Source organism: Ovis canadensis, chromosome 1 (assembly GCF_042477335.2).
Source record: "Ovis canadensis isolate MfBH-ARS-UI-01 breed Bighorn chromosome 1, ARS-UI_OviCan_v2, whole genome shotgun sequence".
In the NCBI taxonomy this organism is placed as follows: domain Eukaryota; kingdom Metazoa; phylum Chordata; class Mammalia; order Artiodactyla; family Bovidae; genus Ovis; species Ovis canadensis.
In genome coordinates, this window is record NC_091245.1 from 219,376,562 (window position 1) to 219,393,240 (window position 16,679).

The 16,679-nt window shown below is 40.2% G+C and overlaps 1 protein-coding gene across 15 annotated transcripts in view; it reads left to right on the forward strand.

Moving 5' to 3' along the window:
• TNIK (TRAF2 and NCK interacting kinase) overlaps positions 1–16,679 on the forward strand; it is a 402,112-nt gene that overhangs the window by 247,809 nt on the left and 137,624 nt on the right. For all 15 annotated transcript variants that reach the window (XM_069560230.1, XM_069560234.1, XM_069560249.1 and 12 more), the window contains exon 4: positions 3,083–3,208. In XM_069560230.1, coding sequence (XP_069416331.1) covers positions 3,083–3,208 — 126 coding nt within the window. The remainder of the gene's footprint in view (positions 1–3,082; positions 3,209–16,679) is intronic.

Consider the following 16,679-nt stretch of genomic DNA (forward strand, 5'->3'; position numbering starts at 1 on the left):
AGTTTCACTACGGCTATCAATGCCCTAGTCTAGAAATCTGGATAAACAGTAGCCCCGAAGGCCTGATAAATTGCCTACTCACTTAGGAGGTAGTATAAGATCACGCTCAGGGTTCTATATTAGAGCTACATCACCATGACCCACAGTGGTTCTGTAACTGTGTTTGCAACAGTGCAATTTAAACCTAAAATTCAAGTTACTTATATTCCTGACCTCTTATTCTTATTATTTATTTTTTGGTTGAGAAGATTAATAATAACATTTATTTTGTATTTTATTTTATAACTTTCACATCTTCATTTAATTTTCACAAAAGATTAGGACATGTAATAATACTATTATAAAATCTATGCTGCTGCTACTGCTGCTGCTAAGTCGCTTCAGTTGTGTCCGACTCTGTGCGACCCCATAGACAGCAGCCCACCAGGCTCCCCCGTCCCTGGGATTCTCCAGGCAAGAATACTGGAGTGGGTTGCCATCTATATCTCCATATAAATGAGAAAAAATAGACTCTAAAAGGTAGGTTACTTTCCTGGGATCATACAGCCAGAAAGAAGTGGGGCCCAAACTGGACATGCACCCCACCTGACCCCTCCCCCTCGTTTTCTTGACTCAATGCATATGCCTTCTTCATTATCTTGTTGCCTCAGTTTACCTTTGCAGAGTGATGGAGGATGTGCTGATTTCATTCTGGTCTCCCAGTACTGTTTATTTTGGATTTAATTTTATACTGAATTACACTGCTGTTTAACTGTTTCATAAGTCCTTGTTTTCCTAATGATATGGTCAGCTTTTTGGGCACTTTTCCTTCTCTGCTTCCCCCACGTCAGCCGCTGTCCTGTGGAGAACCTAGGAGAGCAAATTCTCATAGAACAGCCCAGCTTCTCAGTAAGAATGACCCAGGCTGAGCCTGTCTCACTGCTGCTGGAAAGTGATTGATGTTTTACTGTCTCATTTACTTGTCCCTTTAGTTGAAAGCAGATGCCAGGTCACCCCAGAAACCCTGTTTTCTCCCCCTTGTATCTAGGCTTTCCCAAAGTACATCTGCTCCCATCCTACATTCATCCATGATTATTTGGCCCTACGTGGTGGATTTAAAATAGCTAATATGCATGATCCTCAGACATTTTGAGGTCTGCTGCAGGAGCGTGCAGCAAGTTGAAGGACTGTGAAGGTCATTCTCTCCTTATACCTGTGGTGAAGATATAGGCAGTTTCTGATGGCCACAGGGAAGATTTGCTGGGTCAGCAGTGTGCCATCCCCTCCCCCAGCCTCCTTCCCAGCCCTTCATTCCTCTTCTCCTTTCCAGTGTTAAGGCCACGTGCTTCTTCTTAGCTCAGCATCCCAAGCACATGTTCTATTTTGAGATTACCTACTCCTTGACTTGGATAGGCCATGTGATATGTAATATACTTCATTCTCCTAGGTTTGCAAATCTCCATCACTTTTTAGGAAAACTGATTTTTGTGTGGTCAGAAAGTGCCAGCATTTCACCACTCCTCTTATTTTTACCAATTCCTTTCAAGCTATAAGGAAGGCTACTGTAAGTGGTTGGACGTTTTATAGGTATTCACTTTTTTTTCATATTTATTCACAGCATTTTGCTTGATGCTAGGATATGATAAAGAGCTAAAGCAGGAAGGCTCTCTTTGTTTATAGTTTTTATGGATTGATAAGGGAAGAGAGGCTTCAGTCAAATGTTTAAATAGATAAATGTGGATTGCCGTTCTGGTAGGTGCTGCAAGGGAAGAGATCCGTGATGATTTATGGGACTAGAAGCATGTCAGGCAGATCAGAAAGCTTTACTGGGGAAGGGGCTCTGGAACTGACATTTGGAGGCAGGAAAACTTACAGCCCATGGAGAAGAGAGTCAAGACCAAGGGCAATTATGACTCAGGATTACCCTTACCTCTATTCCAGTACCAACAAATGTGCGGCTTTGGGGGTGGACAAGATATAGCGGGGAGACTTGACATTACCCAAGAGAATTGGAGAAGACATCCCTCAGGAGTATCCGTTAAACTCAATCAGGAATAATGAGTAGAAATTATGTGAAGAGAAAGGGGAAAGAAGACACTCATGGGAGACTACAGAAGGGCCCAGCATTGTTGAGACTGAGTAGCTGGAGGAGGCAAGAATACAGACAGGGACACTCTGTGAGTGTTCTTTCAGGTAATGGTGATGTAAAATCTTATACTCCGAGATTCTTACTGTTGCATCTAAAACAAACTTCCTGGGCTCAGAAATTTTTCTACCAACCTCGAAAATAAAATGCTATTTAAAAGTCCAATTGATGTGTACACATCAAAATAAAATTACAGGAGAACACGCACACCCTTCATTAGTGATGCCACGTCTTCTAAAAAAAGGCTCACGTTAGTGGACTCCGAATTGAAACTCAAAATGAATGAAGTCTGAATCCTGAAACTTACTCTGTCCGGGGGGTTCTTTCTTTTCACATCCGTGGCGCTACCGCATGTCCCCTTTCTTTTCATGTGTGCTTTCCTGAAGGTGAGATGGGTACTCCTGCTTTGTGAACATCCTCAGATCGAGAGACCTTACCCTTGCTTCCTTTCCCATCTGACTTTCATAATCTTCCACTGGGGACTTCAATAAAAGGAGACTTCAAAGAAAATGAACCTAACAAAATTTAAATTGAAGAGCCTGTATTTTTTTTTTCTTTTCACTTTTCTTAGTCTTCCTTGAACCAAGTATGATCAGTGATAGGTACTTGATGGACAAATTTCCCAGAGGCCTAGAATGAGGTTTATCTCAATAGCAAGTCTGCCCTGATCTCTCCCAGGTGAAAAGATGAGGAATTTTTTTTTTATTATTATCAGGTTGCATACTGTATTGGTTTGCACTACAAACAGAAGACCTCTTTCAACTGCCCATGTGTTGTCTTGTAAATTCGTCCTTTGTAGTCAAGAGACAAAGTCAAGTAGTATGATAATAATGCTTGTTTGCTACCACAGAAGAAAAAACTCAAATTTTTGCATAGTTGATATAGATGGTTATGAAAAATAGAATCCTACTAAAGACAGTGGATTTTCATGACAGAATATTTATGGTTCTAACACAGGATGAAGAGGAAGAAATCAAACAAGAAATTAACATGTTGAAGAAATACTCTCATCACCGGAATATAGCTACATACTATGGTGCTTTTATCAAAAAGAACCCACCTGGCATGGATGACCAACTTTGGGTATGTAGGACTGTCCACATTTGCTTTTCTTACTTAAAAAACCACCAAGACTGAATGTTTCATTTCTCTATCCTAATTACTGAGTTTGAGTAGGTACTTGTCCTTTATTCCATAATTTCCATAACATTGTGTTTGCCAACGTTTTCTCTCATTTCCTTGAATACCTGTCTGTCTTCTATCACTTAATGTGGACCATCTCTAAAGCTAATTGTTAAGTTCTCTTTTTCCCCACAACGTGGCTACCTTTATTGAATTTTTATTATACTTTAGGTACCATGCTGTATTATAATATATATGTGTATACACACACAAATATATATATATATATATGTTTACATTTATTTATTTGCTGTGCCACATGGCTTGCAGGATCTCAGTTCCCCAGCCAGGGCCTGACCTGAGCCTTGGCATTGAAAGCACTGAGTCCTAACCCCTGGACTGCCAAGGAATGCCCACCACATTATTTTCTTTTTATGAATTCTATCATTTATTCCAGCTCTTTGAGGTAGACATTATTATCTTCATTTTGAGGGGTGAAAAAACCTGTATTTTTGCTTAACCACTTGATGACAAGGAATTTAGTAGCCTTTAAAGATGAAGAGTTTTTATAAATCAGTAAGAAAATACGTGAAATGATTAATGGAAAGACTGAGTTAAGATAAGGCAGCAATTAAAAATAAGAAATATCAACTACCAATAAAGATGTTTTTAAAGTATAATCTTATTAACAGTATAAATACAAAAGAAAACAAGAATTAGATACCACTTCTTATCCAGTAGACTGGCAAAGGTTTTTTTTTTTTTAAATGATATACTCAGGATGGACAGTCACATCCTCTGCTTATAGAAATGAATGTTGGTACAACTTTACTTAAGGACAGTTGGAAAACACACACACACACACAGAGATATATCTTTATCTATATTTAATCTCCCAAAGGAAATGCCTTACTTTTGACTCAATATTTTCACATACAGGAATGTATCCTAAATTTAACTATATCAAAATATATCTATTATAGATGCAAACCAATAGGGAATCACTTAAATAAATCCATTAGGGGACAATACTCAACCAGTTAAAATGATGTAGATCTATGTTTACAAATGGATGAACATGAACAATTATAGTAAGGATATTTTAGAGCCTTTTTAGAGGCTATGATTAGATATAGCACATTTTCATTTTTTTTCCAAAAAAAGAAAGAAAAAGGACCAATATGTACACATATATTACGATGGGGATGTCTAGAATAGTGAGCACCAATAACATTGAAGATGTTTGTTTCTGGGTAGTAATTTCAGTAATTTAATTTCTGAGACTTTTTTCCAATGTCTTTTAAAAATATGTGTATTTATTTATTTTTAGCTGTGCTGGTTCTTCATTGCTATGCAGGCTTTTCTCTAGTTGCAGTGAGCAGGGGCCACTCTCTCGCTGTGTGTGAGGACTTCCTGTTGTGGCTTTTCTTGTTGCGGAGCACGGGCTTCAGAGCACTCGGGCTCGGTAGCTGAGGCTCCCAGGCTCTGGAACACAGGCTCAATAGTTGTGGCACTCGAGCTTAATTACTCTAAGGCACGTGGGATCTTCTCGGTCAGGGACTGAAGCCTTGTCTCCTGCCTTGTCAGGCGGATTCCCCACCACTGAGCCACCATGTCATTTTTAATTGCTTCTCATTGGGTTATCTTTGCACCTTACAAAGACAAGTTCTGAGGACAAGGAACGTGTCTTTTGCATCTCAGTGTCTTAAACACCAGGAAGGGGCTGGGCATGTGATGCTGACAAAAGAGTTGTTTTATGAATGAAAGCAATATTATTGGTACACACTTGGTTGCTATTATTTTTGTTGGTTCAAACTGATAATTGCTACAGGTACTTTTGAAAGTTCAGCTTCCCCGTGGCCTATAGGTTCAGGAGGATGTGATGAGATGGCATGAGTGTGAATATCTCTGTGTTCCCATAGGACTTCTATACTGCCAAGAATCTAGCGTTTTAGCAAGGACTCCTGCCGTGCCATAAGCTGCAGCAGATGACAAGAGGAGAATGATAGCTGTTTTGATACTGTCTGCAGAGGCATTTTTTAGTTTGGTCAGAGCTATGGCTTCAGATTAAAAGAAAGTGTTAATATAGCTTTCGAATCACCTCCATTTTATCACCTGAGGTAGCACCACTATTTCCAGATGAGTCACACCTAGCTGTTAACATCACTCCTTTTGTGAGATGGGCCAGACCAGGTAGTTTTCTTATTAGGCTGAGCTATTAATATTAAAATTTGGGCATATATATTGTAAAGCATTGGTTGAGGAAGGCGAGGAGTGGTCAAACAGGTCAAACTTTTTTTCCAGAAGCTGAGATTTTTTAAGCTGGAAAAAAAAATTAGCTGTCATTTATTTTATGGAGCCCAGTGAAGCTAATTTCTTTCTCAGAGCCTCCGAGCGCATTAATGGATGGACACAGAATAAGAATGCAGACATCCTGAAATATGACCATGTAGCTTGGCCTGAAGTTCTGTGAAAGACATTGGAAGTTGTTGTTTTAAATGAGCAAAATTTGCAGTCCGTTTTCAGATTGGCAGTGGGAGGATGCAGCAAGCCTGTTTGCATCTGCAGGGTACCAACAGGAGGTTTGATGCTCTAGAAATGAGTCACTGCTTGCCAGTTCTTACCCTGGCCCATTGCTCTTGTCGTGGAGATGGCTGTGGTGGCTGGGAACCAGGAGCTTGCGTGCGTATGTGTTCATCTGTTCACCCACTCATTCATCCATCCAACAAATACATACCAAGCACTTGTTAGGCGTGAGGCACTCTTCTAGACACTTAAGATAAGAAACATCAGTGAACGAAACTGATGGAAACCCCTAGTTGCACGCAGTGTACATTCTTGCTACAGACCACAATCGTATTAAGTCAGAAAACTATTCGAAAAGCTGAAAGTGCATATGCCTAGAAGAGCAGGGAAAGGCTAATGAGGATGCAGATAGGGGCTGCAGTGGCCAGGGGAACCGCCTCGTGAATAACTTTGAGCACTCCAGGCATGGTGTTTTCAGGATTATCGACAAGGCCAATGTGACCAAAAGATGTGGGAGATGGGGCCAGATCAGGCAAGGGCTTACAGGGCATTGGCAGGATGTCGGCTTTCCCTCCGAGTGAGGTGGGAGCCACTCAAGGGTTTTGAAGGGGGTGGGGGAAAGAATCTGACTCACAGAGTGAAGGAGTCCCTCTGGGTGCTGGGTTGAGAGTAGGCCAGATAGGGGCCTGAGGAGAAGCAGGAAGGACCAGGAAGGAAACTGTTGGAGCAAGCCAGTCCCCTTCCTGAAGTTCACAAAAGGGCATTTGTAAGTAGTGATCACGGGCCACGTGGGGAGGACCCCTGCCTTCACATTCCATTTTTCCCACTTGCAATCAGATGCTGGTGGCAAAACACAGTAGCTTCAGGCCCCACATCCTGCTTGGAAGCAGGGGACCTCCCCTTTGTCAGATGCCCTTTTTTGCCCATGCAGAGGACTGTTCTGACCGTCCCCACTAGCTAGTCCATCAGCTTCTGTGTCACTGAGGATGAAAATACAAAGCTATGAAAATATCTCATAGGTACAAGAGCATCATTTCTTTTTATAGTTGTTCGATTTGATAAGAAATTCCCTGGTAGCTCAGATGGTAAAGCGTCTGCCTGCAGTGTGGGAGACCCGAGTTCAATCCCTGGCTTGGGAAGATCCCCTGGAGAAGGAAATGGCAACCCACTCCAGTACCCTTGCCTGGAAAATCCAATGGACAGAGGAGCCTGCTAGACTACAGTCCATGGGGTTGCAAAGAGTCAGACACGACTGAGCAACTTCACTTTCTTTCTTTGTAGAAAATTAAAGGCAGAACAGAACATAATAGTTGGGAAATTAGTACCAGATCACAATATTGATGCAAACTTGGTTATAGAATATAATAGTGTGTACTGGGTCCAAGGCCTCTGACTCGTCAAACCACAGGCATTCTGTGTTAACAACAATGGCAAGTAATATTTATCACCTGCTTAACATTTGCAGTCATATATTTGTTTGCATTGTCATATTATTTCACTATATCTTCATAACTACTCTACAAATTAAATATTCTCATTATCCCCAGTTTATTACAGATGAGGAAATTAGGCTCAGAGAACTTAAGAAGTTTGCTTGAGGATTCACAGCTACTGGGTGATGAAGCCAGTGTGTTAGCTAACCTCAAGCTGCCTGATGCTAGAATCAAACCCTGCATTCTTCTCCTTTTATTTGTAAAATAGTTTCAGAAGTTGCAAAAAATAGGTCAAAGGTTGGTGTTCCAAGTAGGACTGAAGCTTTGTGTTTAAACCTGTATTTTGGCAGGGGCCTGCACCCCATAGCGTGCAGGATCTTAGCCCCCTGCAGTGGGAGTATGGGGTCTTAACCACCGGGACCGCCAGGGAAGCCCCTAAACAAATTTATTTTTGAGTTCACTATTCATTTCCATTCATGAAAATTTCCCGTGAAAATTTTCAGTTTCCCCAGCTTTCCGAGAGGATAGCGAGACCTGTTAGCTGCTGCTACAAAGATGGTATTTCTTAGGTCTTAGAAATATACTTTGAAAAGTACATTAAACCCTTTGGGAGTGTTTTAGCAAATAATTGCAAAGGTCACAGAGAGTTGACTCTTTGGGTTAATGGCATTCTTTTAGGATTACATTTCTTTAAAAATATTATTATGGATTAAATAGAGACAGAGCCTGTAGCAACCAAGAGTAGCACTCTAACATTTATTCCTAGTTTTCAGACCACAGGAACTATTCCCCAGGTACTTCTTGTGCTGTGGCTGGAGGCCAGAAGTTTGCACATATGCCACCAGCCAATATAAGTGCTGTTTTAGGTGTCTGATTGAATTATAACCTGTGTGAATTCTATCAGTCTTGTCACAGAGATAAACTCTTGTTTAGTCCCAGCTCTTTGTGGAATTACAACTACTTCTGATAATGGCCAAGTAATTCTCCCTTATCAACTGCTCAGGGCCTGATCCGGAAATCAAAAAAGGGAGCTCTTTCAATAAAGATTCCAATCTCTCCAAAACAAGGCGCCCTGACACACAACACGGCCATCTCATTCTGCTCCGTCTCAGCAAAGAGAGGCCCTCCACTTTGCTGCATGCCCTTCAGACACTGGGAGTGACAAGGCCTGTCTATTAAACGGGCGAATTTCCTCAAGTTAGAAAGCAAAATCACACATATTTTGCCATCTCTTTTGATACCACCACAACAATCACAGGGCTAGAATATCTTATAAAAGGAAATAAATTTGATTAGATTCCAAAATGTAGGTTGGTCTAGTAAGATGGTGGCTCAAGTGGTGAAGAATTCTCCTGCCAATGCAGGAGACACAGGTTCAGTCCCTGGGTTGAGAAGATCCTCTGGAGAAGGAAATGGCAACCCACTCCAGTATTGTTGCCTGGAGAATTCCATGGACAGAGCCTGGCAGATACAGTCTATGGCGTCGCAGAGTCAGGTTCTACTGAGTGACTGAGGACACATGTAAATAAAACTAAATTCTTTATTTTAGTTTTATTACTAAAGAATTCCCTTCCTTCGTATTTTCAACCTAGGTTATTTGTCTGGAGAAGTAACTGAGTCTTATTATTTGTGAGTGGAAAATTTTAAGACTGAGTAAATAGTAGGAAGAGTGATTATACACTGTTTCCCAGTCTTGGAGCTGCCCCACTGCATGAGCTATAGACACCGAATGTAAGTTACTTAAATACAAACACAGAGCTAAAGTTACACCTGATTTAATACTGTGCAACTGAGCTTGAGTTCAGCTTTAATGGAGCCATTTTTATGAATTAATGGGTGATTAAGTGACAAGAGTGTGAAAATGATTTCTTTTTTTATTCTAATGAATTTCATTTGAACTGTGCCTAAACTGCTTTTTACCTTAGCAAAAGGTAGACTTGATGTATGCCCAAAGTTACTCTCTCTGCTCAGCAACCATCCTCTGCTAAGCTTCCTTTTGGGCTTCCCAGGTAAAGAACCCACCTGCCAATGCAGGAGACATAAGAGACTAGGGTTCCATCCCTGGGTCAGGAAGATCCCTTGGAGGAGGGCATAGCAATCTGGAGAATCTCATGGACAGAGGAGCCTGGCAGGTTATGGTCTATAGGCCCCCAAAGAGTTGGACACATACAACTGAATCAACTTTGCAGAAAGTTACTCTGTTAATGGTCTACATAACCCTCTGGTTCCTATTCTAGATTAATTTTGAGTCAACGGCAATATTCCTATTTGCATTACACTTCTCAGAATTCTCAACTACCAAGTTTCTTAGTCGTGAGTCCTAAGTCTTCTAAAGCCAGTGTTGTTTTTTCCTTTTTCTGTTGTTAACTTTTCTGAAAACTTGTTCCCCTGTCACTACCCGTAAATTCTTTCTAAGAGGGAGACTTGTAAATTTCATATAACCTTTGAGGTTAGTCTGATTTGATCCAAGGCTCAAATGGACATGTTATGATTTATCTCTAATAGGATATACCCTTCAGAAGATCTTGTGTGCTTTCTGAGAAATTTGAGCACCAGATACCAAATCCAGGAGGCAGCTAACTTCTCTTTCCTTGAATGCTACCATGCTAACTCTGAGACGGCTCTCTCCTTAGACATGGGCGACCACAGAGCGTTTCTAGCTATCAGTTGGGCAGGTTTCTTGTTGCTAAGAAAACCAGCTGGCTTAGTACATTCAAACTCTGATTGTTATTCTCAAAATACATATCCAGAAACTTTATTGACAAAATCTGAGATTTCACATCATTGGGGCTCATCTTTTTATCTTTGGAACACTTAGAATATGTAGTTATAAGCATTCTCTTTTCGAGTCTAAAAATATAATTCAGAAGCCAAAGGAGTTTTTGTTTCCCCAAATACATGCTGGTTTAAAAATAAATGCAAAAACCTGTTTAGGTTTCTCAGTTGGTTTCCCAATTTGAAATTGCCAACAGTTTTGCTGTTGCTTTACGGCAAAACAGTTTGCTTTACCTTTCCATCAGTTGATTGAAATGATAAATGTAAACCCAGCTATTGTTGTACCTCTGTACACACATTTTTTTTTTATTATTGTGCGACTTAAACTCCCTTTGGCAAATGAAGCTGCATTCTGTAACAAAGTACTGAGTTTGGGTTTTATTTACACCTTTGTAAATCATGCAGATGGGATCTGTGGCTGTTCCCAGCTACACATGATACAAATATCCTGTGCCTTGCTGATGTTTCTGGACCTTCAAGGTCAATAGGGCTGATCCTTTGCAGACTTTTGAATTCTTAGAAGTTTATCTTCCTTCCCTTTTCTTAGATTGTCTGTGCAATCGCTTGGTGCGGTTGTTGTTTAGTTACTGAGTCATGTCCGACTCTTTTGTGACCCTATGGACTGTAGCCTGCCAGGCTCCTCTGTCCATGGGATTTCCCAGGCAGGAATACTGAAATGGGTCGCCATTTGTTTCTCCAGGGGATCTTCCCAATCCAGGGACCGAACCCAGGTCAGGTCTCTTGCATCTCCTGCATTGGTAGGTGGATTCTTTACCACTGAGCCACCAGGGAGGCCCTTGGTGCAGACTTTCTTCACTTTAGGCTGACCTTCATCCCCTTGCTCCTTCCTCTTCCTGTCCTCTCTCTCATCTCCTCTTTTACTATAAAAGGGAAGGAATCTGTTAGTGGTCGTTCTTCTTGTGGGTGACTGACTAGTGACATTTGGGTTAATATGTTGCTGTCAAGGCAGTCTGGGCTAGTCCCACAGTTTTAAAATAGCTTAAAACTTTGTTTCTTGTTAGCGAGTAAGTTAATACCTTTGGGACCCCAGAAATCATCCTAAGCCTCTTAGGCTGGTTCTGAGAATAGACCTTTTAAAATTCTTTCAGAGGTGACTAGGGTTGGAAAGGGCAAGTTAAAAGTGACCACATCTGCTGATTCCAAACCCACGCCCCTCCCAGTTAGGGGGTGACCTCAGGGAGGGCTGAGATAGTGCTTCGGACACTCCATCTGAGATCCGCTGAGGCCAGAGAGCCTTGACTTCTGTACTGTCCTGAAGGAGGAAGAATGAACAGGAGGGCATTAAAAGAAAACAACCTCCTTATCCCACAAGCTCTAAGAGAAAACCTCCTGCTCATCAGACCAAAAAAAAAAAAAAAAAAAGGGATAAACAACCATGCAAATTGTGAAATATGCTAGAACTCTTTGTTTTAAAATTTTTATCATTTTAGTTCAGATAGAAATAGCTTCCCACGTTCGACAACCCAAGCAACCTTTTCCCTAATAACTGGGTTGCACTATGCACACTGTGCTGCTTTTTAAATATCTTCTCCTTGACACGGTTCCAGGTGCGGCCCCGGCCCAGCCCCCATCGTGCTTGAGCGCAGTTCTGTGTTCACCTTCAACTTGACCTTCCTCCTGTCTTCCCAAGTGACATGCATGTGTATTTTCATTGTCTGACCCAGTTATGTAGGTGATAGTGAGTGAGAATTTCAAATATAAGATTCTTTCTAAACGTCTCCCACCGTCTTCCAACCTGCCGAATAAAAAGCTCCAGTGTCCTGGGATGCACCTGTGTGTCTTCTTGCTGTGTGATACAAGCTTGAAGAAAAAGAGCTGCGTCCTTGGTCCTCTTTCATTAATAGAAGGTTTAGAAGCACACGCGCCCAGTGCCCTTTATAGGTGCGCTTTTAGCCATTTCCTAACCAAGTGAAGTGGATCTTGGGAAGCTATTAATGCTGTCTTCCAAGCTGGATTTTTTTTTTTTTTTTAATAAAGGCAAACAGACCAAAGAATGGATAAATAATAGAATCTGAGAATTCTGGCTACCAGAAGCTTTATATTCTGTAAGACAGTGTTCACATCAACTATGTAAGGCTGATGCTTTTGTTTTAATAGTGATGGTGGCAGAGTGCTGAACCCAGTGAAGTTAGGGAACATGCCCAAGGTCATATAGCTAGTAACTGAGAAAGTATGATGCTTTCAACCCGCTCTAGTTGCTTAATGAGTATATATACCATGAATAAGGCTGGGGACCAAAACTAAGCTTCTTTTCCAAATAAATAAAGAAAAGGGAATTGAGGGGAAGCAAAATGAATGAAACAATAAGTGCAAACCACTCAGCCCAGTGCCTGGCACATGGTAGATTCTCAGTAAATGTTAGCAAGTATCGTTGCCCCAGTGTCAACTCTTTGAGGACTTCCTTTCAGGGAAAATATTAATGATGCATTATTTCTTGCTTTGCAAGATGTGAAGTTATTGACTTATCGCTGCTGGGCTTGGCATGTTGAGCCCTGTTTCTGTTTATTAATGTGATGAGGTTACTTGTGGTGAAGGAGGGTCCCCACTGTGCAGTGGCAGTGATTATCAGTGTTGCTGTGAGGCTGCGGGAACCAACTGCTAGCAAATGCTCGTTTCTTTTTTTCTCTCTCCTTTTTTAAAAAAAGAAAAAATCCCATTACATAATTTAACAATCATTTTGTTCCATAGTGAGTTGAAAAGAACTTAGCAGCCTTCAGCTGGAGCTGAATGGAGGAGCAAATTATAGAAATCACTGACATTAGTGCCTGGCTAGCACGGGATTGTTTCCTACTGAATATTTGAAAGTATTCTGTCCAATCTAATTTTGAAAGACTGGAGTCAGTGGGCTTCCACTGCTTTCCTTGGGAACTGTAATTACGTGGCCTAATAGAGCTCAACGCTGGGGCATTTTCTCCAGCAGATGCAGGAGCAGTGGATGCACTTGTAGGGGGTATGGTCACTTGCTTTTCAAAATGGGATTTGGAAAAGGAACACAAACATGTTTTGCTCTCTAGAAGAAAATGTTCTCTCTCTACCCAAGGATGTTTCTTTGGTCCATCCTGCTGCTGTTGAAACACAGTTTACATAAATAGGATTTTCTTTAACTTTGTATTTATAGAGAATCCCCCAAATATGCAAAAATGGACAGAACAGTATCCGTTCAGTTCAGTTCAGTTCAGTTCAGTTCAGTTCATTCCAGTTGCTCAGTCATGTCCGACTCTTTGCGACCCCATGAATCGCAGCACGCCAGGCCTCCCTGTTCATCACCAACTCCCGGAGTTAACTCAGACTCATGTCCATCGAGTCCGTGATGCCATGCAGCCATCTCATCCTCTGTCGTCCCCTTCTCCTCCTGCCCCCAATCCCTCCCAGCATCAGAGTCTTTTCCAATGAGTCAACTCTTTGCATGAGGTGGCCAAAGTACTGGAGTTTCAGCTTTAGCATCAGTCCTTCCAAAGAATTCCCAGGGCTGATCTCCTTCAGAATGGACTGGTTGGATCTCCTTGCAGTCCAAGGGACTCTCAAGAGTCTTCTCCAACACCACAGTTCAAAAGCATCAATTCTTCGGCGCTCAGCTTTCTTCACAGTCCAACTCTCACATCCATACATGACCACTGGAAAAACCATAGCCTTGACTAGAGAACAGTATAATGTGCCCCAAACTAGCCCCAACAATCGTCAACCAGTTGTCAATCCTGCCCCATCTATACACTCATCTACTTCCTCCCTTCTGTTATTTTGAAACAAATTTCATCTTTTCTAAAAAAAGAAAAAGTCTGGTAAAATGCACATAGCCTGAAAGTTGCCATTTTAATAATTTTAAGGTGTATAACAGTGAGATTAAGCACCCAATGTTGTGCAGCCATCACTCCTGTCTAGTTCCAGAACTTTCTTATCACCCCAGAAAGAAGCTTTCTACCCCTCAAGCTGCAGCTCCCATTCTTCCCTCCCCCTGAAAAACCACTAATCTGCTTCCGTTCTCTGCGGATTTGCCGATTCTGGATATTTCATATAAGTGGATTATACAACATACAGCTTTCTTCTTCTGGCTTCTTTCAGGTATTAATATCATGATGTTTTCAAGATTCATCCACATTGTATCATGCATCAGTACTTCATTCCTTTTCATATCTGAACAATACTCTATTGTATGGATATACTATATTTTATTCATCTGTGATGATGGACAGTTTGGTTATTTCCACATTTCGTATATTGTGAACAGTGCTGCTTTGATCATTCATATGCAAGTTTTTGTTTAAACACACGTTTTCAATTTTGAGGGGTAGGTATATATCTAGAAGTGAAATTGCTAGGTCATATGCTATTTCTTTTATTTATATATATATAAATGGTATATATATTTATATATATACCATTATGGTATTTATATATATATAATATATATAAATGGTATTTCTAACTTACTGAGGAACCATCTAACTGTTTGCCACAGTTTACATTCTCTCCAACCATGTAGGAGCGTTCTAATTTCTTCACATTCTTGCCAACACATGATTTTCTGTTTTACTTTTTTTTAATTTAAATTATAGTCATCCTAAAGGGTGTAAAGTGGTATCTCATTGTGGTTTTGACTTGCATTTTCCTAAAGACTGTTGACGTTGAGCATCTTTTCACGTGATTGTTAGTCATTTGTCTATCTTCTTTGGAGAAATGCCTATTCAGGTGTTCACCCCTTTTTCAATTGTGTTGTTTATATTTTTCTTGTTGAGTTATAAGTGTTCTTTATAGATTCTGGATACTAGACCCTTATTGGATATGTGATTTGCACATGTTTTGTCTATTCTGTGAGCTGTCATTTCACCCTCTTGATAATGTCTTTTGATGCGCAAGATTTTTAATGTTGATGAAATCCAGTTTCTCTCCTTTTACTTATTTTTGTTGTTGTTTGTGCTTTTAGTGTCAAAGTTAAGAAACCATTGCCAAGTCCATGGTGGTGGAAATTTACCCCTTGTTCTCTCCTAAGAGTCTTACAGTTCTAGTTCTTATATTTACATCGTTGATTCATTCTGAGATAATTTTTTGTATGTGATATGAGGTAAGGATTCAACATTATTCTTTTACATGTGGATATCCAGTTGACCCAGCCTCATTTGTGGAAGAGACTCTCATCATATCATTTTATCTTTAGTATTGATACTTCAGGATGCTTCTCTAAAATATGATTATTTTTTCACATAACCACAATACTATTATCACCCTTAAAAAAATGTCAACCACATTTCCTTGATGTCAGCAAATATCTAGACTGTAGATTGTTCTCAAAAATTTCAACAGCTTTTTAAAAAAATGTTAGTGTCCAGATAAGTTGCATTCACTGCAGTTTGTTAGTAGACTGTTTTAAATGTTATTAAACTTACAGATTTCCCTTCCATCTCTTCTTCTTTCATTATATATATTTGTTGAAGCGAATGGGCCATTTACTCTTTGGCGTTTTTTATCCTAGGTTTTATTGATTGTATCCCCATCATGTAACGTGTTTGCTCCTCAGTCCTCTTAATTTCCTATAAACTGGTAACTGGAACTAGATGCTTGATCAGATTTAGTTTGGGGTTTTTGTTTTGCTTTGTTTTAGGCATGATTACTGCTTAGGTGATGTTATGTTACCCTAATCAAAAGATAAATCTTAGCTGGTTACTTTCTTTTTATTCGAGCAGCCATTGATGATTCGTGCTTAAATCCACTAATTTATCAGAGGTTGTGAAATAGTGATATTCTAATTCCATTATGTCCTTTTCATTTATCAGATGAAATATTGTTTTTGTGAAGAAAAGTTTTAGCTCTTTTATTATGTAATCATGGTAGTAAAACTTGTAAAAGAAAGGCAGTGTAAATTCTTGATTTTTTCCCCTTTATTTACCAGTTTAAGTATAAGAAATTAGTTCTTCAGTTTCTTCAAACAGTGCCAGTTATATTCTTTTTGAGGGGATGTTTTTATTAATGCATTTACTTAAGCATATTCCGTGTGTTTCAAGACATTGCAGTTATTATTATTTTTAAAAAGTTTTATTTATTTATTTTAATTGGAGGCGAATTACTTTACAGTATTGTAGTGGTTTTTGCCATACATTGACATGAATCAGCCATGGGTGTACATGTGTTTCCTATCCTGAACCGCCGCCCCCCAGCCTCCCTCCCCATCCCATCCCTCAGGGTCATCCCAGTGCACCAGCCCTGAGCACCCTGTCTCATGCATCAAACCTGGACTGATGATCTGTTTCTCATAGGATAGTATACACGTTTCAATGTTCTTCTCTCAAATCATCCCACCCTCGCCATCTCCCACAAAGTCCGAAAGACTGTTCTTTACATCTGTGTCTCTTTTGCTGTCTCGCATACAGGGTTATCTTTACCATCTTTCTAAATTCTATATATATGCATTAGTGTACTGTATTGGTGATTTTCTTTCTGATTTACTTCACTCTATATAATAGGCTTGAGGTTCATCCACCTCATTAGAACTGATTCAAATGCATCTTTTTAATGCCTGAGTAATATTCCATTGTGTATACATACCACAACTTTCTTATCCATTTGTCTGCTGATGGACATCTAGGTTGCTTCCATGTCCTGGCTATTGTAAACAGTGCTGCGATGAACACTGGTGTACACATGTCTCTTTCTATTCTGGTTTCCTTGGTGTGTATGCCCAGCAG